Source organism: Biomphalaria glabrata, chromosome 6 (genome assembly GCF_947242115.1).
Source record: "Biomphalaria glabrata chromosome 6, xgBioGlab47.1, whole genome shotgun sequence".
In the NCBI taxonomy this organism is placed as follows: Eukaryota; Metazoa; Mollusca; class Gastropoda; family Planorbidae; genus Biomphalaria; species Biomphalaria glabrata.
The window spans coordinates 28,022,825-28,049,203 of NC_074716.1; the positions used below are offsets into that span (position 1 = coordinate 28,022,825).

At 38.4% G+C, this 26,379-nt stretch overlaps 2 protein-coding genes across 11 annotated transcripts in view; one reads left to right on the forward strand and one right to left on the reverse strand.

Annotated features, from left to right (window-relative positions):
* The window catches only part of LOC106059509 (organic cation transporter protein-like), a 43,178-nt gene that overhangs the window by 3,558 nt on the left and 13,241 nt on the right, over positions 1-26,379 (forward strand). For 6 of the 10 annotated variants that reach the window (XM_056033085.1, XM_056033088.1, XM_056033086.1 and 3 more), the window contains 7 exons: positions 1,206-1,259; positions 8,704-8,878; positions 20,981-21,206; positions 21,579-21,682; positions 23,598-23,752; positions 24,037-24,205; positions 24,884-25,099. In XM_056033085.1, the coding sequence (XP_055889060.1) occupies positions 1,244-1,259; positions 8,704-8,878; positions 20,981-21,206; positions 21,579-21,682; positions 23,598-23,752; positions 24,037-24,205; positions 24,884-25,099 (1,061 nt within the window). In that variant the 5' untranslated portion in view covers positions 1,206-1,243. The remainder of the gene's footprint in view (positions 1-1,205; positions 1,260-8,703; positions 8,879-20,980; positions 21,207-21,578; positions 21,683-23,597; positions 23,753-24,036; positions 24,206-24,883; positions 25,100-26,379) is intronic. The other 4 variants (XM_056033092.1, XM_056033091.1, XM_056033090.1 and 1 more) reach the window with 1 other exon arrangement.
* On the reverse strand, positions 13,257-17,940 carry LOC129926818 (uncharacterized). Its single transcript, XM_056033082.1, has 2 exons — positions 17,632-17,940; positions 13,257-16,844 (listed from the first exon to the last, which is right to left on the reverse strand). Exon 2 carries the CDS (start codon positions 15,558-15,560, stop codon positions 13,719-13,721), a length of 1,842 nt encoding a protein of 613 aa, XP_055889057.1. The 5' UTR covers positions 15,561-16,844; positions 17,632-17,940; the 3' UTR covers positions 13,257-13,718.

Below are 26,379 nucleotides of genomic sequence, written 5' to 3' on the forward strand. Positions count from 1 at the left end.
AGCAGGTAGGAAGAGGCTTCAGACATTGCCAGTGACAGATTTTTGTGGAAGCAGCTTGCCGCCCTATGCGCTGAAGGTGGCGGGAGGATCTAAGTAAGCAAGAATAGCAGATTAGGTTTTTGAAATAAAACTTTTTAATTGCAGGATATTATATATATATATATATATATATATATATATATATATATATATATATATATATATATATATATATATATATATTGGTGGGAGAGGGGGAATTCCTCCCCCCCCCCGAAAAAAAATTCTGGCTACGCCCATGAGAGAGAGTATATTGATTATTGATTTTAGGAAAAACAAAGACCATATTGCAGAAATTCAGATAAACAACCAAACTATAGAACAAGTACAAGAATATAAATATCTAGGCACAACTATCAACAACAAACTATAAATAATTGAACACTATCAAAATCTATACACGAAAATTTATCTTACAAAGCTAAGAAAATTCAACATAGACAAAAATATAATCAAACTTTTCTACACAGCAACCATCAGCAGTCTTATTAACTTTTCCATCACCTGCTGGTATAGTAATACTTCACTGGCACAAAGACTTAGAATAAATAGACTAAATAAAAAAGCATCGTATATCACTCAAGTACAGCTACCATCTCTTGAAGAGCTTTTCCAAGAAAGATGCCTTTCCAAATCACTCACGATTCTTAAAGACAACCTGCACCCATTAAACCACTGTTACATAAGATCTGAAAGAAGTGGTCGTCTCCATTCCATTAGGACTTAAACAGAAAGATTTAAAAACTCCTTTATCCCACTTTCGGTCAGAATGTTACAAGATCAGCTGTCGTCATCGAGAAGTACATGGAAGTCAAATTCATAAAGCGCTGGTTGTGAATGTGTATGTGTTTTCCTGTGTGAATATTGTTCGAATTTTTAATCAATATTGTTTTTGTACAGTAGTTTCGCTGAGCTTGTCAAATGTAGTCAAACTGAATTTCCATTAGATTGGATCAATAAAAATTATCTTATTTTATCTTATCTTATATTATCCATATATTTAGAAAATATTAATTTATTGCTATGACAAATATTGTAAAAAAAATTCGTCAAATTGTAAATGTGAAATTAGGGTCAATAGTCTATTTAAATGTTAGGCTACTTTATAAAATTTTAAATTGTTCACATAGTTTACATCATAGTAACATGTACAAATATTCTTATAGGATTCGTTTCTACTTTCAACGTTCAAGAAGATAAGGGAATGTCGACCGAGTTAGGTAAGCTAATCTAAATAGTTCATTTCTACTTTCTAATAATAAATAATAAGTGTTTCTCAAAGCTTTTACTATTGACGCCCCTCTGAACAACAAGAACGCTAAAATGCACTTTTTTTATGTCAGGCGCCAAACTTTTTTTTGTCAGGCGCCAAACTTTTGTACACTTTACACTTTATAACTTCCTATTCCCAGCGTCTACAACAATTTATTGTTTCTGAACAAGTTCGACAAGCGCAAATAATGTTAAAGTAAGATCGAACGAGCGGATACAGAAATGCTGCTTTTTCACTAGTGCTTTTAGAGCATGGTATGATATATAGTTATTTTTATACTACAAACAGCGATGTCCTTGCAAACGCCGGTATGGACAATATCATGGGCGTAGCCAGGGGGGGTTCTTGGGGTTCAAACCCCCCCCCCCCCCGAAATGAAATCCCCCCCCCCTTGGGGGGAGGAAGTCGGAATTTAGTGACTGATTTTTTGTTTTGATTTTGTTTATTTTAGGTGAGATTTTAATACTAAACCATCACTTGCCCCAGCACAACCAAAGGGGTTTTGAGTTTAAAACCCCCTACCAGGGGGGTTCGAGTTTAAAAACCCCTACTAGGGGTTTTGAGTTTAAAACCCCCTACCAGGGGTTTTGAGTTTTAAACCCCCTAGCTGGGGTTTTTGCAGTTAACTCCCCCTCTTCTATAAAACAAAACAAAAAAAAAATTCAAACGAAAATCCCCTAATTCCAAGAGCAAGATTTTGATTTTAAAACCCCGTCTAAAATTTACGATAAACCCCCTCTTTAATATAATAAAAAGCTAATTACGCACTCAAAATGTTATGAGCGTAGCTAAATGGGTTTTAACTCAGTTTTGAAGCTAAAAAGTACCTCTTCAATATAAATAAACGAAAATTACTCACTCTAAAATCTATGAGCGTAGTCAAAGGGGTTTTGAGTTTAAACCCCCATTCAGAGGGATTTGGTGCTAAAAATACATCTTCAATATAATAAAAAAAAGCAAATTACACACTAAAATTATTTGAGCGTAGCCAAGCCAATCGGGAGTTTTGAGTTTCTTCTACAGATGGCTTTTTTTTAAAAGTTTAAAACCCTACCAGATGGTTTTGAGTCTAAGATCCCCCTACAGAGCATTTTGAGGTGGAAAACCCCCAACAGAAGATTTTGACGATAAAATCTTTTCGATATAAAATCTAAAGCAAACTACAGTCACTTAATTCCAAGAGCGTATTCAAGAGAGGTTACACATTTTTACCAGTGGCAGGGCTCCATTAATAGACTGCAGTGAATAGTCATCTACCGAAATCGAAAAACACTAAATGTAGCTCAACAAAGATGGCTAAAACAGATTTTTAGGAGTCAGTTATAGAGATCGGGTTTAAATCAAGGAAATCCTATGCCGAACTGTGAGTCGACCCCTTAGTAAGATTGTGAGAGAACGACGCATGAGGTTTGCGGGACATGTTCTCCGACAAAATGAATTACGCATAAGAAGAGTTGCGATGATATCCGAGTACAACTTGACGCCACTCATTCATGGAGGTCCTCATGGTAGGTGGGAAGAGGCTTCAGATATTACCAGTGACAGATTTTTATGGAAACTGCTTGACGTCAAATGCTCCGAACGGCGTGGGAGGGTCTAAGTCAGTAAGAATAGCACATTAGGTTTTTGAAATAAAACTTTTTAATAGCAGGAAAATGGACTGTAGATACCTCAGAATAAGCATTTTGTTGGCTTTCAATACCAGAAATAGTGCTTGGCGGCGGGGCTTCGCCCCGCGCTGGGGGAGCTCCTAGCGCTCCCCCAGACCCCTTTGCTAGTAATGGCGGGGAGTCCACAATTTTATGGAAACAGCTTGATGGCAAATGCGCCGAACGACGAGGGAGGGTCTAAGTCAGTAAGAATAGCACATAAGGTTTTTGAAATAGAACTTTTTAATAGCAGGAAAATGCACTGTAGATACCTCAGAATATGCATTTTGTTGGTTTTCAATATCAGAAATAGTGCTTGGCGGCGGGGCTTCGCCCCGCGCTGGGGGAGCTCCTAGCGCTCCCCCAGACCCCTTTGCTAGTAATGTAGTGGAATCTACAATTTTTCACTAACTCATGGAAGAACCTATTCTAGGGCACAATAAACGTCTTCCGAAAGAATGAAGGGTCAGAATGTAATAAAGATTATGTACACACAAATTCACCCCCCCACCCCCGAAAAAAAATCCTGGCTACGCCCATGGACAATATAGAGGGACTTTTTATGGTCCAATAGTTACGCTGGGCAGGGGCCGTATCCCGTATGGGAGATGAACGTATGTCAAAGGCAGTCTTTTTTTGGTGAGATTAAAGGTGGTCAACGTAACAGTGGTGTCCCACGGGTACTACTATATGAATTCGCAGCCGCTAAAGGTACTTTTGCTTATCATACAGTTTTCCACAGTAAGTTTTCAATTAATGGACTTCGAAATTACATATGTGCAAGAACCAAATATGAAGCAATCGTTAGGCCTACTACAAGTTTAGCCCCTAAATAATGAAACAGGTTAGTGACAGCATTCACTGATGCTTCGAGATAACAAAAAGGGACATTATTTCCCATGATGAGACAATTCTTTGTGCCACCCATCGCGGGAAATCTTTTTTGTTTTTAAAGCGAAGTCGTCGATTTAGAACAAAGCAGAATTTTGGGCTATGAAAAGACCAGGTGGTTAGTTCTGTAGTCTTCGTTGGAGATCTATTTCAATTTTGTTCTGTTTTGAAACTATATTTCTTTTCACAAGATAAGTGTCCCGCCATAATTAAAAGCTTCTTTGAAAACCCGTGTGCTGAATTGTGACTGCATTTTGTACACAACATCGCGGTCATATTCTATGTAGAAGTTAATTGTTTAGTGAGGGACAAAATGTCATTCCTCTTGAAGTATCTTCAGCCATTAAGGAATCGGTTCAGAAATACACGAAAAGAAGCATGAACATTTTAAAAGTTTCCTCCCCAAAGGAGTACGCACGCCACTTACTGTTTTGATGACACGAATTAGTTAGAAAAGGTGATGTAGCAGCGACAATCGTAAAATTTAATGAAATTGTGCCGAATTCCGGGTAATGCAAAGAGAGGTGCAGCCTTTTCGACAGGTTAATGCTTTCAGATAGATCGCACAGAAAGATGATCTATAGCTATATTTCAGAAAGCCTGCAATTATTTAAATTCTTGAGTGTGTCTCGGCCAACATTGTGTGTAAATTATGTGTTTACATTGTGATGTTTGTAAAATGTTTTACATATTTCGGATATTCCTTCAGAGTTGAAGATAATTACTTCCTAGTCCAAACATCCCGCAGGACGACGGGGGATGGGAGCGGGCAGGGTTTGAACCCGGGACCATCGATAAATCTGAACGACAGTCCAGCGCGCACGACCAGGCAGCCATTGTACTAACGTCTTAGTTGTTGAAATGTTGCTGAAAAAATCTAAGCCATTTCGTTTTTACGTCCCATGATCGACATGTGGACACATGCTTTCTGTCCCCAAATATCTGGTCACCTTAGTTTAAGTAACAGTTCTGAAAGAGAAGCTGGAGACTTTTCACAAAGACCGCTGGATACTCACGTGACTAAAAAATTAGATCTACCGTAAACAGCATAGGCAGCGAAAAGAGAAAATCGATCACCGGTATAACGTTGGATATGACATCTAGAAGCCAATCGTTATAGAAGGCATCAACACTGGCCTGCGAAGTGACAACGAGCTATTGGTATAAACTAGAGATGGGAATCGAACCCAACTTTTAAAGTTCGGGTTCGGTTCGGTTCGGTCAGATTTAAGTTCGAGTTCGGTTCGGTTCGATGACGAGTAAAGTTCGGGTTCGGTTCGGTTCGGTCAGGTCTAAGGTTCGGGTTCGGCTCGGTTCGATGTTATGAAATTATGTAATAGCAAAATTAAGTTATAAGATTTTAATACAATTTATCAGTTAAAACACTTTCATTTGAATTTTTACATAAAACAAATACTTTGCAATATATAATAGGCCTATGGGCAATACTTTTTCCAAAATAATTTTGCCTACATACATTTTAAGCATTGTAAAAATTTCTTAATGGAGATAGAATTGAAGATGCGGCAGGTTTTCGCTCAAGTCGGCAAGTGGTTTATTCCGGGCGTGACTCGGTGCTAAGCGTATTGTAACCTTTTTCTCTCAGTAAGAATGATAATTTTTTAAAAAGACTAATTTCGATGTGCTTTCTTTCACAAAGCACCATTCATCATAATTAATAAAAGTCGAGGGCCATATGAAATCTAATAATAAAGAGGCAGACCTGGCCAATAGAATTTTGTAAGGGACATTCTAGGTAGGCCTACATATTGCGCGCGTAATTCTATAATGGGCGTGATCTTTTTAAACAAATATTCTTCGTGTAAAGACGTCTCTATCGAGGATTTTTTTTCCACACATACGTCGTCACTATAATAAATTGCAATATACGGAAGAAATTCGACTATTCTGAGACATAAAAAAAAATGCAGAAGAATCACAATAGCGGAGATGTTTTAAAATGTTTACTTCAAAACGTTTTGACCCATATTGTGCATACGCGCCTCGCAAAAAGCAGTCTTCAGTTGACAAGGTCTTATTAGAAGATAAAATGACATCTCCTACTTAATATATTTTAATTTTTAAACATGTAATTATACTAATATTCAGATAAGTTACAACGAAAATAAACATTTTTTTCGACGCCCCCTCTCCTTGTTAGTTGGTCATTGGTTTGTCGCTTACAAACAGCTAGTACAATTGAACCAATAAAGGCGTTTTATATTTTTACCGGTAAGGAAAGTATAGAGGGACTTATTATGGTAAGACAGTTACGCTGGGCAGGGCATGTATCGACCACCTGCGGACAGTGGTTATGCTTGCCCTGGATGTGGCAAATATGTAGGTCACAGCTGGAACTGCGCAGCCATGGGAAAAACTGCATTCCTCACTAATCTTCGGACTCGAAGACAAGCCTTATAATAATATTTAAACTTAATATTATTTTTATTGTGAACAACTCAATATAGCCTAACTGTTATTACAATATTCACATACTTAACTTGAGATAGAGATGTAATATTAATGAAATATACTGATATTTAAACGAAATCTAGGTCACCACAAAACATATCTCAAGATTGTCTGCCGTTTCACATTTGCATCACGCTAATTTCATCATACTCAATGCATAAACACAAATCACTCGCTTAACCTATTCTTACCGCCACCAGGAAACACACACACACACACTCTATGACACTCCTTTTTGTCAGGAAGTTGCGTCTCCCCATCCCCCAATTCAAGGTACTCGCCATCCCCACCCACGGGAGAGGACCCAAAGTTTAAGAAACGCTGCATTAAAAATAAAGATGATCAATAATGCAAAACAGAATAATAGTACAAATATTCAGGGGCGTAGCTAGGAATTTTTCATCATTTGGGGGCTGGACCTCTTGGGTGGCCCCTGCATTTTGCGTAATATTGAATATTTATTGTAAAAAAACACTCATTTGGGGACCCCTCAAAAGGGGGCCCGGGGGGATTTTACATTTCTCCTCCTCCTCCCCCACCCTTGCTACGCCACTGATAATATTCCAATATGGAATACTTCACAGTTTTATAAAAATAAATCACTAAATAGAAGATAATTAAAATTTATTTTAAACTAGAACAGAAATGAACTTATTGTAGATTTATATCTACACTCTATAATCGGCAAAAACTATTCTACTCTCAACTAACAGCCATCTCAAATAAAAGTGACAATATTTTAATGTTGACTTTGTACTTACTAGGTACTAGACTGTAACTAGAATCTAGATCTAGATCTAATTAGAGGGCGCCTATTCGACTCAAAACCAATATTGCAAACAGCCCGCGAAAATTCAAGGCCATGGGGGAGTCGGCACGTACGGAAAAACCCATGGGAATCTTAGCGCGCCGCTTTTTTTTCTTTTTAAAGTTTTCAAAATACCCCCCCCCCCTCCCAAGTTTTCAAAGTATAATGGAATCATTGGGATTTAAATAAAATATTTAAGTAATCAAAAATATAAAAAAAGGATGTACAAATTGCAAAATTAGTTCGGTTAAGAAAAGGAGGGTGCGTTCGGTTCGGTTCGTACCAAGCAGTTTCAAAGTTCGGGTTCGGTTCGGTCATAAGTGAGGTTCGAGTTCGGTTCGTTCGGTTCGGGTTCGGTTCGTTTCCCATCTCTAGTATAAACTGCCCACAGGTTGCGACGTTGCAGGCCAGTGTTGAGGCCTATTATGATGATTGGTCTCGCTGGGACTGAGGAGCCTTGACTGCACTCCCCCTTAATCTTCGGACGCGAATACAAGCCTTATTATTGTAAGATAGCCAAATCATACCACTTAAAAAATTCAAATCTAAACAAAACCAATGTACAAATACAATGTGATATTCGATATTTGAGAACATATAAGTCACAGCTGGCACGCTTTGAGCGATGTGATTTCATAAGCCCAAATCTTCTTACTTTAAGGCGTTAAAGTTATTTAAACATTTGTTAAAAATCAAAGATTTATCTTCTGTGATATGATGTTTGACAAGATCGATAGCACGCTGATACATAAAAATTGCATAAGAAAGTCTCTCTCTCTCTCTTTCTCTCTATCTCTCTCTCTCTCTGTCTGTCTGTCTGTCTCTCTCTCTCTCTCTCTCTCTCTATATATATATATATATATATATATATATATATATATATATATATATATATATATAACCATATGACATCACAGTATCACAGATGTATTATCATCTAAATAGAAGTGTCAAGTTAAAATCGATTGCGATTTCAAAATGCAAGCTTGTCCTATATTAGGCTTTGGTTCCTCTCAGTGAAATGAAGGGAATGGGAGAGAGAAAGAGGGGGAGGGGAGGGAAGAGAGAAAGACATAGAAGTAAGGAAGGGAGGGAAGATAAACAGAGAGAGTGAATATTGTTTATTACTTTCTAAGGACAATAAGTCAATAGTTGAAATGAAAAGAAAAATTAAAACCAAAATCAATGACTTATTAGAAATAAGATGTTAGAATTAACAGAACACTTCTCTTGTAAAGAGTAGAGTTAAACAATGAGTCTGTCTGAAGCTTTTTATCCTTGGTAGTTAGTAATGACACCCCCACATAACACAACCTTATCTGAATGTAGGCATCTACAAGAAATAAACCACTCTCGACTTCCATATTGAAAATCACAGACGTACCTAGTCAGTTGACATTTGCGTTTCAATTCTCCTTGCACTCTTAGGGTCTACTTAAACTGTCAAAGTCAACTGTGGCATAAATCAAACATTATTGTTTAATGTATTTTCTCGGCACATATAACATCCGCAGTTTATTTTTTAATGTCATTAATGTTTTTAAAAGATATTGTTTTTATTTTCCCCACAGAAGAGTTATCGTCCGACGAAGACTCTGGAAGGATGAAATTCGACGAGATCGTTCAGCTCTTGGGAGATTTTGGCACTTACCAAAAGAGAGTCTACTTCTTGCTGTGTCTGGCCTCGATGTCTTGTGGCATTCAGATCATGGTGTCAGTATTTAACATGGGGCACAGCGAGCACAGGTCAGTCCTTGGGCAGAAATATCACATACACTTATTACGAATTAAAAGAACAAATTTTTCAATAATAATAATAATAATAATTATAGCTTTTATATAGCGCTACTTTCATGCTCAGAGGTATCTAGGAGTTGGTTTTCCGTGCTGCCTTTAGGCGCTCAGTAAACACAACTCTGCCCGAGTCGGGTGTCGAACCTCAAGCCCCCTTCTAGGTAGCCAAGCCAAGCCAAGTTCAAGCGCACTTAGCTTCTCGACCACGTTTCCCATCTACCAATACCTACTACTACACTCATTCTTTATAGTCAAAATGTGGATGGAAGGTGGTCAAAACATGGAAGTAAAAAATTAAAAACTCAAGTAACAATAATATTAATATATTTCAAGCTAATATTTCGGACAGAAGTATGACTGGCTATCTAAGTTGATATTATATCGCGAATATCGTGGGGTCGATCCCCATAAATTATCTTTCTCTTTATTTTTCAATGACAAAGAAAATATGAATGCTTAGTTTGGTATATTATTTTAACTTAGGAATCGATTCTTAAAAAAATTATATTACTTTTTTGATAGTCTGAAGTTTTTTACAAACATGCCGCCAGAAATGAAAGTGATTTGAGCGGAGAACTGATTAAAGGCAGCTCTTTTTTCATAGGAGCTTTATTGTCTTCCTAGGTCTACATGTATTATAAGCAATAAAGTTTAAAACTGATTTTTCAAGTTTGTATCACTTTGTGCTCAGCAAACTTTAAAAATTATGTTAATTTCATTTTCATGCTATGCTAATGATCCAACTTCTTGTCTGGCCCTGTGGGATAGAGAGCAGGTTTCCGTGATGCCGTTAACACAACTCAGCTCGAGTCGGATTATACCGTTCAGCCCGACATCCCACAACTTTGGTTTAATTCAGTCTTCTGAAGTTTGAGTTTGTTTCACTTTTTGCGACCTCGGTGAAGTTTGGGATGATTCAGTTCATCAACAATTACCTTTTGTTACATTCCATCATTATTACTGTTTAAAAGTGATTTAATGTTTTACACAAAAAAGGTTATTAGGCTTAATCCTTTTCAACCATTTTTATTCACATCCAAATGATATTTCAGAATGAAAAACAAAAAGAAATCTTATTTTTATGTTGGCTATATCAAACGACTTTTAAGCAACAATTGATTTTTTCTCGTTCAATTAGAACTTAATGTAGTTTTCGTTTGATGACACCTCTAGCAGTGTTTAAGTCCTATGAGTAAGTTCTCATTCTTACCCTTGGCTATTCTCTTTCTATTTGGTTGAATAGAAAATTGTGACAATCAATGACGTGACTATCTCAGTTTCAACTCATTTCTTGTCTTATGTAATTAGCAGTGTTGGTAAGAAAAAGAAAAGATAATCTACATGTTTAACAGTAATTCTTAGGCCATATAATATTCTGATAAAACAAAACAACGTGGAACTTTCCGAGAGGTTAAGGTTAATTTTCCACCATAAACATATTCTGAAACTAGAATTCAGTCGAACAACAAATATCAAGGTACATGTAGATAGTATACAAAGTGAAGTGTGAACTTACTATCAAGGACCTTGAGGGGAGAACTGTTTACATGTAAAATTAAAGTTTGTCTCCCCCTGACCTCTTTTGTCTCTCCTATTCTGCGCTTTAGATCAACCAACCTGACCGAGATAGCACCAGTTAGAAGGATGGCACATAGGTTGATCATGTTAAATATAGGAGCGTGGCACATAGGCTGATCATGTTAAATATAGGAGCGTGGCACATAGGTTGATAATGTTAAATATAGGAGCGTGGCACATAGGTTAATCATGTGAAATATAGAAGCGTGGCACTTAGGTTGATAATGTTAAATATAGGAGCGTGGCACATAGGTTAATCATGTGAAATACAGGAGCGTGGCACATAGGTTGATCATGTTAAATATAGGAGCGTGGCACTTAGGTTGATAATGTTAAATATAGGAGCGTGGCACATAGGTTAATAATGTTAAATATAGGAGCGTGGCACATAGGTTGATCATGTTAAATATAGGAGCGTGGCACATAGGTTGATAATGTTAAATATAGGAGCGTGGCACATAGGTTAATAATGTTAAATATAGGAGCGTGGCACTTAGGTTGATAATGTTAAATATAGGAGCGTGGCACTTAGGTTGATAATGTTAAATATAGGAGCGTGGCACATAGGTTAATAATGTTAAATTTAGGAGCGTGGCACATAGGTTGATCATGTTAAATATAGGAACATGCACTGACTAAAACCTTAAGAGATCTATTAAAAAGTAAATCCGATTCTGAGCTGTTTTGTTTAAATGTAGGACTTGTTCGGAAGGACTATATATAACTTGTTAATAAAAGTATAATGTGTGACGAGATGTTAATTAGTTATTATTTGGCTTGTTTCTTTATGTCTAGGGGAAATTTTATTAATTTTATCCCGCTCACATATAAGATTTTGTACAGGCACACCGCAACTAGCAGTAAGAACAGACCAATATTATAAGTTCATAAATAAGAATAATTTAATGAATGAAAGTTTACAAAGGAAAGTGATCAAATAAAATTATAATTAAGAAAATAAAAGAAGTAAAGGTGCTAATATCTAAAATAACTGCTCATCATGGATTGCTAATTATTGAGTGATTGGAGGAGAAGAATGTTCCTATGTCTGCTACTTATTTTTCTTATCTGCTAGCCCGTGGGTCGTCTTCTGGCGGTCGTAGGACTGGCACTCAGAAGGATGAGTCATCCGGCTCTGTCTTAGGACGTCGGCTCGAGATGTTCTCTTTGCTTTAGGCAAACTGGCTCTAGGGTGAGGCCGCTGCCTGTTTAGCAATAGAGATGGTTGGTGCTGCAGACTAAGTTGTAGTGGGACGATCTCCCAGCTGTGATCTCTAACTCGTAGAGAGCCGTGCTAACGCAACACCAGTTTATCTTCTGCTGCGAAGGTTGCTCTAGTCTGTCGGCATTAGGCAATAACTATTGGGCAGTGGACAGTTTGGGCCGGGTACTGGGCAGATGATACTGGGCAGTATAGGGCACTGTGGACACTGGGCAATATGCTAGGGCCAAGGACAGTAGGCAATGCCTTCTTGCTAACAGGTATGTAATTGGGGGGGGGGGGTGTATCTGGTGTGGTCTGCCTCGGTTTCAGCTTTCTATGGAGATCTGGTAGTTGTAGCAATCGTGTGTAGTAACCAGGGGTAGCAATCAGGGGTAGCAATCAGGGGTAGCAATCAGGGGTAGCAATCAGGGGTAGCAATCAGGGGTAGCAACCAGGCTGGGGATAAGAAAGACAATTAGGAACCTCCTAAAGGTATTGAGCAGGGATTCCCATATGCCTTGCAATCATTCAGATGTAGGCATTGGTATCAATCCCAATAAGGCATTTAAGACAATCATGTATAAAATCTTAAAGCATGCGTATAACTCAATAGCAAACAAAATACAGGTAAGATAACTACAGTAAATGTGTCATCATATAATGTAGGATGATACTAGCTAAGATTCATCCATTAAATGAGATTACGGCAATAAGTAATCAGTTACAGTAAAATGGGGAATGAGCATATTATATACTAAAGGATAAGATGAAAATAAAATATTAGGGATATGGCTACAGTAATAAGTGTTTGATATAGTTAATCAAAATTACATTCATCCAAGGAACTATAAGTTCACAAGGGTGGGAGACATAATAACATGTTTGAGGGATATACAACAGAAATGTGAAATGACTAATTTCACATGGGCTCTGTAAGTTTAGAGCACTGTGATCTAAGTTCTTAGACAGTACTTAGATTCACGAAAGGTTATTGTTTACATCCATCACTAAAATACGGGAATGGAGAAACATAACAAAATCAAATATAATAACTATGGTTTCAAATGTAGACCACCATAGCGGCATTAGTAATACTATATGAAGATATAGTATCGACATAAAATAGTACAATGTATATACATAATAAAGTCATAATGTAATGACGGGGAACGTGGCTGTGTACTAATGTGTACTCACACATTCCTATAATATAAAATAAGCATAATAAAATGTTTACACTTACCCGTTTGTCCCTAATGAAACCTCACAACTAAACTTCCTAACAGAGGAGACTGTATGAATCCTAGCGGGCCTAATTTGGAATGCTTTGGTCTCTCTATATATATAGATGGGACTTTTCGTTTAACGGGTGGGGAAGAAAGCTAGCTGATTTTCTCACATGTATCGATGTACCGGAGATGTCAGGCGTCAGGTCAGATTTATGGTCAATATTCGTTGCCTACCGTGAGAGTAAAGTCTTAAGCGAATATGTATCTGTCCAGCCCGAGTGCAATGCTATTCTTAGAGCGATGTGTATCCTGCGGGGGGGGGGGGGGGGGTAGGTGTGAGAAGTTATTAGGGCGCGGCGTGTAGCGCGGGTGCAGCGACTTCATAGTGTCACCTGTCCAGCGGTCAATAATTAAAAGTTAGCCCTAGAGAAGCTAGTTAATGTTTTATGTCGAGATTCGTCCCGTGAGAAACGTGCGAGGGGGGATAAATCCTACAAGAAATTAGTTATGGGTGGACAAGAAAATAATTGTTTAAGTTAAAAATTAAAGTTTCTCACGGTTTGCTGGGAAAAACTAAAATGAACTTTTGTATGCAAGTTTCGTATCGTCACATACCCACCCACTTAAAAAGTATTCGCAGAATACTATTAGTACTTGCATATAAGTTTCATTTGAGCTTTGTCGTTGTCCAGTCTAATTGTCCTAAGGGAAAAAAAAAATGAATCTGAATTCGAGGACCGGTTCGTAAGGGAGATTGGGCCTCTAGGTATCCGTTTTAAGTCTAATTTCGATCCCACCGTGGACTGTTGTGTTTGGGTGGAGAATAACGTGACCTGTGGTTGAGGTCAGGTTTGTTTTGGTACCTGTGCGTCCTACCTGAAGCAGTGAGGGGTGATGGGGTATAGTTGCAACATGATGGACTGGGCGGGAATCGGTGGCGACTACCACCCTTGTGATTCCATGCAGGTATCATATTTATACGTGGGGGCCAAGATTGTTGACCATACCAACGCCGTCTGACACTGTCAATGTCAGGAATTAGGGGTTTAATTTCCTTAGTTCGGTTGAACTGAGGTGTTGAGTGATGGCGCCCAGTGTTTGACTGATTTGGGCCATCCTTCTGTCTAGTCGTTCTACCGACTGGCAGGGAAAAATATGGCTTCTTGACATTTCCTAATGGTACGTATTGGGAGCCAAGAATAAAGTCGTACACGGGTGACTCCATAACAGCGGCGTTTATGGTCCCGTGCACGTATCGACATTCTACATGAACCCTCGCTATGGGCAAGACCATTGGAGGTGTAGTTTTGTCGACGGTTTGGATCTCTACCGTTTCACCGGTGAGATCTGCCGAATCAATCAGCGCTTCCTTTATTATGGAAGTAAAAGAGCAGGCTGTATCAAACATGATATAAGTTTGAACGCCGTTTATTAGGGCCTGCTCTACACCTGGGGGTGATGTAGAGGGGTGAGGAGGTATATAAGGGATTTCTGGGCCTACCGGGTTACCAGTCTTGGGCCGTGGAACGGCCGTCAGGGCCGATACGACGTGTGGGGCATGTTGTTGTCGAGTCCTCCTGTCGTCACGCGTGTTATGTGAGTCACGGTGAGAGGGGTGGTAGGAATTATTCTGGCGTGATTGATGGGGAGGGCGGTTCGACTGGTTGGATGGGTGTTGTGAAGGGACACGTGCCTGGCTGTTTTGATTTTGGTTGTGAGGTGTGGGCTGGGCAGGGGAGGTTTCGCTAGATTGTGGTTCTGTTACGGGTGTCTTAGCTTTCTGGTCTCGTCTGGCAGCTATGTATCGGTCTGCAGCAATTGCAATGTCAGAAGGGTCACTCGCCTGTTGCTCATTGACATATATTCGAGTTTCCTGCGTTAAGCAGTCTCGAAGCTGCTCAGCCAGAATAAGGTTTCTAAGACCTTCAAATGTTTCGGGCATTTTGCTTAGGGCTAGCCATTTCCCGAGGTATTTGTCCAGCCTGTCGCAAAGATTGACATAAGTTTCTTTGCGCTCAAGGCGGGACCCTCGAAACTTCTTGTGGTATGAATCAGAGGTTAGCTCAAATTGAACCAATAGTGCCTCTTTCAGGGCTTCAAAGTCCTCCCGTTGGTATGAGGGGAGCTTTGTGTAAGCCTCGTAAGCCTTGCCCCTAAGGCATTGAGCTAGCCTGAAACACCACCTATCCTTGGGCAAGCTATAATAGCGTGCCACCTCTTCGAATCGTGTTAAATAAACTTCAACACTTTCGCTCTTCTCATCGAAGGGCTCGAAGGGGATGTTGGGTGAGCTATTTGAGGACCCTTGGCTGGAAGCTGGGCTAGCAGGCTGAGAATCAGCGACTGTGCGAGCCGTCTCATTCTCTTGAGCTATTCTAGCTCTCTCAGTTGCCTGTCTCTCCCGCTCCATGGCTAACTCGTGCTCATGTTTTTCTTTATCTCTTGCTAACTCAAATTCCCGTTCCCGGGCTACCCTCTCCTCTAATTCCCACTCATCCAACTTTTGTCGGATGTAGTCAGAGCGATCTTTCCCTTCTAATTCTAACAATGCCGCCGTCTCTGTCAACTCTTGTATTTTGAGTTTTCTGTCAGAGTCAGTCTTGGATCTTGTATTGCTGGCCATTATTTATGTATGAGAGAAATAAAATGGGAAACTAATAAGACTAAAAGGAGGGATATTACTGAAGTAAGAGCGTTCTATGAAGCCCGTATGAAACAACCACGTTGCCCGTGATAATAATACAATATTAAGTACAGTGATGCAACTTAAAATAACCACAAATAATAATATTATACTAAGTTAATACGTGATAACATCTAAAGTAAAATAGATATAAAATAAAGACTCTAGCAACACTCATCACTCCGTTTGCAATCCGTTACTTTAAGATAATGAAAGTATATTAGATATAGGAAAGTTCTACTGCTGTATGCCTGTGCCTGTCTAATAAAGGATTCTAGTTTCAGATCCCCGGACGGGCCCCCATTTATATGTGACGAGATGTTAATTAGTTATTATTTGGCTTGTTTCTTTATGTCTAGGGGAAATTTTATTAATTTTATCCCGCTCACATATAAGATTTTGTACAGGCACACCGCAACTAGCAGTAAGAACAGACCAATATTATAAGTTCATAAATAAGAATAATTTAATGAATGAAAGTTTACAAAGGAAAGTGATCAAATAAAATTATAATTAAGAAAATAAAAGAAGTAAAGGTGCTAATATCTAAAATAACTGCTCATCATGGATTGCTAATTATTGAGTGATTGGAGGAGAAGAATGTTCCTATGTCTGCTACTTATTTTTCTTATCTGCTAGCCCGTGGGTCGTCTTCTGGCGGTCGTAGGACTGGCACTCAGAAGGATGAGTCATCCGGCTCTGTCTTAGGACGTCGGCTCGAGATGTTCTCTTTGCTTTAGGCAAACTGGCTCTAGGGTGAGGCCGCTGCCTGTTTAGCAATAGAGATGGTTGGTGCTGCAGACTAAGTTGTAGTGGGACGATCTCCCAGCTGTGATCTCTAACTCGTAGAGAGCCGTGCTAACGCAACACCAGTTTATCTTCTGCTGCGAAGGTTGCTCTAGTCTGTCGGCATTAGGCAATAACTATTGGGCAGTGGACAGTTTGGGCCGGGTACTGGGCAGATGATACTGGGCAGTATAGGGCACTGTGGACACTGGGCAATATGCTAGGGCCAAGGACAGTAGGCAATGCCTTCTTGCTAACAGGTATGTAATTGGGGGGGGGGGGTGTATCTGGTGTGGTCTGCCTCGGTTTCAGCTTTCTATGGAGATCTGGTAGTTGTAGCAATCGTGTGTAGTAACCAGGGGTAGCAATCAGGGGTAGCAATCAGGGGTAGCAATCAGGGGTAGCAATCAGGGGTAGCAATCAGGGGTAGCAACCAGGCTGGGGATAAGAAAGACAATTAGGAACCTCCTAAAGGTATTGAGCAGGGATTCCCATATGCCTTGCAATCATTCAGATGTAGGCATTGGTATCAATCCCAATAAGGCATTTAAGACAATCATGTATAAAATCTTAAAGCATGCGTATAACTCAATAGCAAACAAAATACAGGTAAGATAACTACAGTAAATGTGTCATCATATAATGTAGGATGATACTAGCTAAGATTCATCCATTAAATGAGATTACGGCAATAAGTAATCAGTTACAGTAAAATGGGGAATGAGCATATTATATACTAAAGGATAAGATGAAAATAAAATATTAGGGATATGGCTACAGTAATAAGTGTTTGATATAGTTAATCAAAATTACATTCATCCAAGGAACTATAAGTTCACAAGGGTGGGAGACATAATAACATGTTTGAGGGATATACAACAGAAATGTGAAATGACTAATTTCACATGGGCTCTGTAAGTTTAGAGCACTGTGATCTAAGTTCTTAGACAGTACTTAGATTCACGAAAGGTTATTGTTTACATCCATCACTAAAATACGGGAATGGAGAAACATAACAAAATCAAATATAATAACTATGGTTTCAAATGTAGACCACCATAGCGGCATTAGTAATACTATATGAAGATATAGTATCGACATAAAATAGTACAATGTATATACATAATAAAGTCATAATGTAATGACGGGGAACGTGGCTGTGTACTAATGTGTACTCACACATTCCTATAATATAAAATAAGCATAATAAAATGTTTACACTTACCCGTTTGTCCCTAATGAAACCTCACAACTAAACTTCCTAACAGAGGAGACTGTATGAATCCTAGCGGGCCTAATTTGGAATGCTTTGGTCTCTCTATATATATAGATGGGACTTTTCGTTTAACGGGTGGGGAAGAAAGCTAGCTGATTTTCTCACATGTATCGATGTACCGGAGATGTCAGGCGTCAGGTCAGATTTATGGTCAATATTCGTTGCCTACCGTGAGAGTAAAGTCTTAAGCGAATATGTATCTGTCCAGCCCGAGTGCAATGCTATTCTTAGAGCGATGTGTATCCTGCGGGGGGGGGGGGGGGGGTAGGTGTGAGAAGTTATTAGGGCGCGGCGTGTAGCGCGGGTGCAGCGACTTCATAGTGTCACCTGTCCAGCGGTCAATAATTAAAAGTTAGCCCTAGAGAAGCTAGTTAATGTTTTATGTCGAGATTCGTCCCGTGAGAAACGTGCGAGGGGGGATAAATCCTACAAGAAATTAGTTATGGGTGGACAAGAAAATAATTGTTTAAGTTAAAAATTAAAGTTTCTCACGGTTTGCTGGGAAAAACTAAAATGAACTTTTGTATGCAAGTTTCGTATCGTCACATAATGGAATATTTAATAAAGGGAAAATTGTACCCTACTTACTCGCATCACTCATGTTTATAATTGGAACTGCTGATGCGGCCGACGAGGAAGAAAAAAAGAAAATGGGGAAAAAAAACACCCAAAAAACAATGAACTATGTAATGGGTCTTCCAGGAGAGAAAAATAAGGTCGGCAGTGGTTCCCAAAACGTTATCAACACAAAGCGCCTTCCAGAGTAATGTTCTCCAAACCTATATGACATCACAACGCTAACATTGTCGTCAAGCCAAATACAACTGTAATGCCGAGAAGTATTTTCTTTTAGGCCTTGATCGGGAATCTGGTTGTCACTTGAAAAATGTTAAAGTCTCTTTTTTTCTGAGATACTTACAATAAGAGGCTCTCTTTCTGAGATTCTGAAATCGGCGAGATGGAAGATGAAGTCACGAAATGAGAATCTCTTGTCCTCAGGTCATTGAAATGAACATTTTCTGAGAGCAGCGCGTGTCTAGCAACGTTTTGAGAAGTTGTTCCGACGTTTCAATGTCTTCCTCATTTTACTGGCACGTCCATGCTTAGGCAATACTTCCATCATTTCAATCCACCATAGAATTAGCTGCTTTGCAAAAAAAAAAAACAAAAAAAAAAACTTATTGTTTGATCTTAACACTAGACTTCACGAAGGTTTCGACTTGTTTAGTCTCCGAAGGTTCTGCCACTCCGCCAACTCTTATGGCCAGTCTTGTTCTTGCTTAGCTCTTAAAACAGCAATTGGCAATCTAATGTGCATCGCTTGTGTTTCAACATAAGTCAGCATGTGTAAGTTACGGGGCTGGAAGTAGGTCTACTAAATAGACTTTCTTGAAGGCTTGGGCACGCAAGTAAAATGAATAAAACATCGACAGATAAAAGGACGTCTGGGAGAATGTCAACAAATCCACCACGTCTTAGAGCTAACCTGTAGGTCAAAGGTTAAAAAATATTATCTTTTGAAGGCGCTGTTATAAACTGAGCCTCTAAGGGTCAGGGTCTTTTGAAATGTATCACTTTTGCATTAAAACTTTGTCCTCTATGGCAGCTAACGATCTCCCCTTCCCCCTCTATGCCCTCCTTTTTTTTCCTTTCAAATACCAAACCAACAAAGAACGAGCCACAGCTAAACCAGTGTTAAGGTCGGCTTACAATTTATCAATAGTAGGTCAAGGCGTAAATGCGTTGAGTACCCAATTAATGTTGTCTAACCCTTTTTCCGCTTCTCTTTCTCTCTCTCTCTCTCTCTTTCTCTCTCTTTCTCTCCATGCCAGCTTGGCTGAAGTTGTCAGCCTAACCAGTCGATCGTTGACTCTTTGTTTTCTCCCTTGAAAACTAGGTCGCATGTAACCGAATTGTAACGCGTTCTTATATCACCTGTTGCGCATAACAAATGAAATAAAAGAAAAACAAAAAATACAATGAAGTTGTTCTCACTAGAAGCTCTATTTATAACTTGACAAGGAAACTTTAAACAAAACTTACATTCATAGAATTAAATGACATTTTACATTCATGAAATGAATGAATTTAATATTTTGATTGATTAACTTTCTCTCTCTCTCTCTCTCTCTCTCTCTCTCTCTCTCTCTCTCCGTCTCTCTCTCTCTCTCTTGCACATTATTTTTCTCATCTTAATTTTTCTTTTCAAATTTTTTATTTACAAATAGTTAACTATGCACAGTCTCTTGTAGTTGAACCATTTTTTTTTTACAATAGAAAGTCTTTCGTCCCGCCTTTCTTCTCTCATCCCCCCCCGCTTGCTTTCATTATAGATGAGGGATGACTCAGTAAATAAAGGGAATGATGGCTTATTGTATAATGCAGCTGCTAGGAGACCCAACCTCATAACCTCTTCCCCGCGCGCGCACACACTTCACATGGCATCAAAATCATGTTTCTAAGACCAAAAACAAGCAATAGAAAAATATTTATATATAGAGCTCAGCTAAGGGAAATAACCGTTAATTTCTACCATTCATCACAAGAATGCAAGGTTTAACCTCCTTTCTGCCATACAAATAAAATTAATAAATTACTACATTTTTATGTATTCGTGTATTATTATATACAAAATTTCAACTTGACCCGAGAATGGGAAGTGGGAGAAAAACGTGGCAAAACGTAATATGGGGAATAAATCCATATATACATCCACATCTCTCATTAAGTAGCATTTATTCCTCTTATTTTGACATCAAACAACATAATTGATTAATAATAATTAACTAATTGTTTTTTTTTATGATTCTTGTTTTGTCAGGTACAATTAATAAGTTTGCAAAGTTTCAAATCGATCCGAAAATGGCAAATGGGAGAATAAAATGCACAAACTTTTTACCAGACAGAGCGAGTCAATAGAATAATAATAATAAGGCTAGACTTCGAGTCCGAAGATTAGTGAGGAGTGCAGTATTTCCCGTGGCTGCGCAGCCCCAGCTTAGACCTACATATTTTGCCAAATCCAGTGCAAGCATAACCATTGTCCGCAGGTGGTCGATTTAGATTTTCTTTTCGCAGTCTGCGTTTTTCCTCGGCAGCGGATTTTCTTTTGGTCTCAAATGTGTATCCCGCAATATAAGCTTTAAAAACATATCTTTCTTTTCTCCGCTCTCTTTTAACCAAGCTTGGTTACTGGACATAAAGATAGGAAAATTTAGCTTTGGTAAATAAACTAAACCAATTGGTGCTAGAGTCTAGATTCTAGAGAATGCTACGGACATCTTTCCATCTCTTTCAGGTGTGCTATACCTGGCTTAGAAAACGACTCTTACATTGTTGCCAACGAGGAGCACGCCAAACTGATCAACGAAACCATCCCTTGGGATTCAAATAGGGGCGACAGCGGAGGATATTCCCAGTGCTACGTGTGGTCTGCGAATGGGACGTCGGGTGATCGCTCTTTGACCAGGTGCCAAAGATGGGTGTACGATGAATCTCAGTTTAGAACAACGGTCATTTCAAAAGTAAACATTTTTTTCAACTAGTGAGCATGCAAGAAAAAAAACAGTTTTTTTTTAAAGATATTTTTTTAACTTAAGAAAAATTTAATAAGAAGCAAATTAACTTTATTCTTTGTAGCCTAAAAACAGAACCAAAGTTGCACCTACTGCAAATGGAATTGCTAAGTACCGCTCAGTATTTGTAGTACCACCTAGATCTACTTTTTTATATTGATAGCACCCACCAGATGCATGCCCATTCTAAAAATCAGGCCTCTGGTGTTAAAATATCACAAACATAAAATATTAAACAAAACAAAAAAGAATTTAATCAATGAAATATAACTGCACCACAGACCTATATGGTATTTAAATCGAATCAACCTTCTATTTCAGTTTGACCTTGTCTGCGAAAATGAAATGGCGCGCTCTCATGCTCGTATGATAATAATGGGCGGTCTACTTCTCGGAGCTATTGGCACGGGTGTTGTGGCTGATATGTAAGTATAAGTATAGATGGATTTGCATCCGTTTAGTATTACTTAAACATTGTCTTGGTTGTAAAGATATATTTGTTTCTACGTCATAAGGGATTAAATTAAATAACTTTAACTAGACGACCACCGCAAACGCCGCTATTTAGCAGGGGCGGCCTTAGGCCACTGCAGCCTATGCGACCACACTTTCATAGGACCCGCGCTAATTCTATGTGTCTTCTAGGGATTCTAGGCCAACCCTGCTATTTTGTAACGGGTGAATACTACTTGTTCTCACCCCCCCCCCCTTCTTTTTTTCGTAGGGTAGCCTAACTCTAGTACGTCCGAATAGCAAAAATAAAAGAGTGATCTTTCCATTACGTGGTGTCCAAACTCTTGAGCCATGAAGAGAATTATATATATATAGATAGATACATGCCTTTTTCTAGATATTTTTATAATTATAAGAATGCCACCCACATGATCACATGTATTATCTTTCGTGATTGTATTTAAATTACCCTGCCCACTGAGCCACAATAAACTTTTCCTTCAACTTAATAATAGTATAAATAGGTCGCATGATGGCTCCCTGGTCGAGAGACGATTTTTTTCCCTTTTTAACTTCTCGTGTGACTAAAAAGGCCAATCCTTGATACACAGCTGCGTTCACAGGTTGGGCATATGTAATCATCAGGAGCCGTTGCATTTTCACCCTTCTTTCTGTTGCTGTTGTGTATGGCATCTGTAATTCGAGACCCTTCCTTTAAGCTCCCTCTCCATGTGGATTTATCCAGTGCCACTTCTTCCCAGTTGCTAGTGTTGATTTTGAAGAGCTTTATGTCGCGTTTGCATACATCCGTAAACCGCAAAAGTGGGCGATCAGCGGCTCTCCTGCCTTCTGTTAGATCGCTATACAAAATGTCTTGTGGAAGTCGACCTACTGGCATTATACGAACGTGGCCAAGCCAGACCAAGGCGTCTGCTGCTGATAACATAACGGATGTCCTGGTACCCTGCTCTTCGTAGCACTTCCTCATTGGTTATTTTATCTTGCCACCTTGTAACCCTGTCTCTAATCTATTCGTTTGTGATGCGGTCTTTAAATATGATACCTGGGATCCTTCTGTAGCATCTCGATTCCATTGCTAGGATCCTCTTCTCTAGTTCTGCAGTCAGCGTCGAAGACTCACAAGCATATAAGAATGTGGCCATGACCAGGGAGAGCATCAGTCTGATTTTGGTGTCGCGGGCTATTGCACCGTGTCCTGTGTTCGAATCCTATCAATCGGGCAGTAGTTTTGGACTAAGAAGTAAAGTTATTAATCTTCATCGTCAGATAAATTTCAAACGAACATGTAACTCTCTGACATGAATGCATTTTTATTAGTTTCGGAAAGTTTTTAAAAAATGCTATTCTCTCTTCCCGTGCCCTTATATTGTTTTTTGTTGGCAAGTACAGAAAAAGGCCGCCTTAGGCATAGGCCAACTAGACAGCCACCTTCGCCCAGGGCCTCCGAATAGAGAAGGAAAAAATGGGGCCACCAATTTCCATTCGCCTAGGGCCTCCAATTGTCTAAGGCCAGCTCTGACCGGTATATATCTATAAAGAATAATTTTAAAAAATCAAAATGTCAGTCTTCACCAAGATTCGAACCCTAGACCCCTCTGTTAGCAAGCCGAGCGCTTTACAACTACGCCACCACACCCAATTAAATTTTGGAAACACTACCCTTATTAAACAAACATGTCTTTTTGGAAAGATGTTTCCAGTATGTTCAGTGCAAATGTCGCAAAATATTTCCAGCATGTTCAGTCCAAATGTCGCAAGATATTTCCAGTTTAATCTACATTCCGCACCTTTATTTTTCTTCCTGAAACTTACGGCATGCTTGCATGTGTCAAGCTAAATCATGAACCAATTTTGTTTTTAATTCAGCGTAGGTCGTAAATTAGCATTGATGGGAATGGTGGCACTGCACGCTGCATCGTCCATTGGAGTCGCCTGGGCAGACACTCTAGTAATATATGTCATTCTACGATTTCTGACCGGCATCTCGATCAGCGGTCTTTTCCTGGCCATATTTGTTCTAGGTGAGTTGACATTCTAAATACTTTTTACATTCACAAGAAAGAACCAAAATCTTGTAGTGAAAGTCTTTTTTATAGTAATTCTGCTTTTATCAATCTATACCATAGATTTACATTATATGTCTTAAGAATAACTTTTGAAGGGACGCTCGATCTCCTCTTTGTGATTTTACTGTCACTAATAGTGACATAATTACTTTCATGTGTTTCTAATGATCTTCAATAACTATGACTTTCCAGTTATAGAAGCCAGTTGCTCTCAAACATAATGATTAAATGTATTTCAGGAATGGAACTGGTTGGGCCCTCCAAGAGAATGGTTGTGGGCATCGTGGTGGAAGTATTTTGGGCAGCAGGAGTCCTGATTCTTGGGGTCATCGCTTATTTCATACGAGAATGGGAGATTTTGCAGATGGTCGTTTCTTTTCCAATTCTACTTTTCTTTACATACTGTTGGTAAGAAGGCTTTTTCTTTTTCTAAGTCTTTTTTTTTCTTAATTCATTTCCTTTTCACATTTATAATTTATTAACCAGCGTTCGCTTTGTTAAGTAGCCTACATTTGAAAAATATACTAATAGTCAAATTAAGATAAGGCAATAGTTTGGGTAGGCCTATAAATTAAAGGGTTTCTGTTTAAACTTTGGTGTTTTAACTTCTAAATCGACAGCTTACTACTTCCTACTCATTATAAAATAGCACTTTGACTTCTAGAATAGAAGAATGAAATGAAAATAATTGTTGACCAAAGTCTTCTTACAGCTCAGGAATTGTCGTTAGTGCAGGTTAACTTATTGTACTATGCGGCTTTTCGTTTGTAAGATCGGAAAATAAACAGAAAGTGTGGACTTTGGAATGCAAAGGGCCTATGCAAGTCTTTGATTAGGGCTTTGTAGGCTTCATATATTGTTTAATTGCATGTAAAATAAAATCATGATACCCTTATGTGGTCGCAGAGACGCATACTTTGCATGTCCATAAAATAAATCCAGGCCTATGATAATCAGATGCTTTAAGAAGAAATCCTTTGCACGCGGGATATTTATCTATATGGTAGACTTTAGATTTTAATGTGGAATAAGATTCCTTAGCGAAATTTAAAAAAAGGGATACAAAACGTGTTTCTATTTACAAAGGTTGATTCCAGAATCTCCCAGGTGGCTGTTGGCTAAAGGCCAACACGAGAAGGCTGAGTCCATCATACGGCACGCAGCTAGAGTAAATGGCGTCACTATCCCAGAGAAAGTCTTTGATGGCATGGTCCTTGAGGAAAACTCCAAGGAAGAGAGAATGACTATTATATTTAAGTCGCCTAGATTTATGATCCGATTGGTTGTTTTATGTTACAACTGGTAAGTTTTATTTTATTGCATCATACATGCTGGTATTTATTATTATTATTATTACAGCTGATCATAAAGTTTTATGCTGTAGCTAACAATTTTCGGTCTCTTGCTGGGTGAGAAAAATTCACAAAATTGAAACTACAAGATATACTGTTGCGGGGGAGGGAGGGGGAGGAAACAACTTTAATTGAAAAGTGTTAAATGTTGATTACATTTTTTCTATACAAACCCTTCAAAAACAAAGACCAGTATAATGTCTAAAGAAGATTTCTTTTAATAGCAGTAAGTTCTGCAATAAACGAGAATCTGCTTAAACAACTCTAAAGATATGATTGCAAAATATTATTTAGAAAAACCTTGCTGAGGCTAACGACAAACGCATCATAATTTTTAATACCGGATTTATTTCAACAGAATCAATTTATCTTTTTTTAGTGTTTTAACCCTTACCAGTCACTAATATTTTTTGAGGATTTGGCAGCCAGGTCTGAATTAAAATCTAGCTGAGTCATAGTATTTTACAAGAAATTAAAAATCAAATAAAACAGACATCCAGTTAATTTTAAGCTGCACCCCTAAGGGGGAAAAGCCGCTATTAGGTTTGTGCAAAATGTCCGTCTGTCCGTCTGTCACACTCAGATCTCGAAAACTAGAAGAGATATGAAAAATATTATTTCATCATTAAATCCGGCTTGAAAAGTTTAGGTGCAACGGCTACTTTTGGTTTTCTAAAAGCAAACCGTTTAATTTATAAAATTAATTATGCAAGCGATTTTTTCATAAAAATAGACCAATTCTAAAACAATTACGTAAATGTAAGGGAGGCAATGTTACAATATGCTAACAAAGTTTGATAATTTTCGTGTACTTTTAGTATCACTAAGTCAAATATATTTATAAAATGTACAGAAAATGTTTACAACAAATATAAATAATACTTAAAGATGTTTTTTCTGGTTAACTAGCTGCTAAAATTAAAAGAAAATATTTCTGTTTGTTTTTTTTTTAAATCATATTTTATTTATTTTTTGTTTAGTGCCCCCATCCTAATAAAAGAAGCTTATTTTTGTGCGTTTTGTCTGTTGGTCGGTCTGTCCGTCACGATTAGATTAACAAATAACACTAGAGGCTATTGTAAATCTGATTTAACCTTTAATTTTTCATTCAGAAATATTCAGAAATAGTTTAAAGTATCTATAATAGATTGTTCCGGATGTTTTGTGAAAAACAAATCAATGCCAAAGAATATTTGTTTGCTCTTCTAAGTTATAGTAGATTTTATTTCC

Coding starts and splice junctions, on each gene's coding strand:
- LOC129926818 (XM_056033082.1), bottom strand. CDS start 15,560: ATGGCCAGCAATACAAGATCCAAGACTGACTCTGACAGAAAACTCAAA.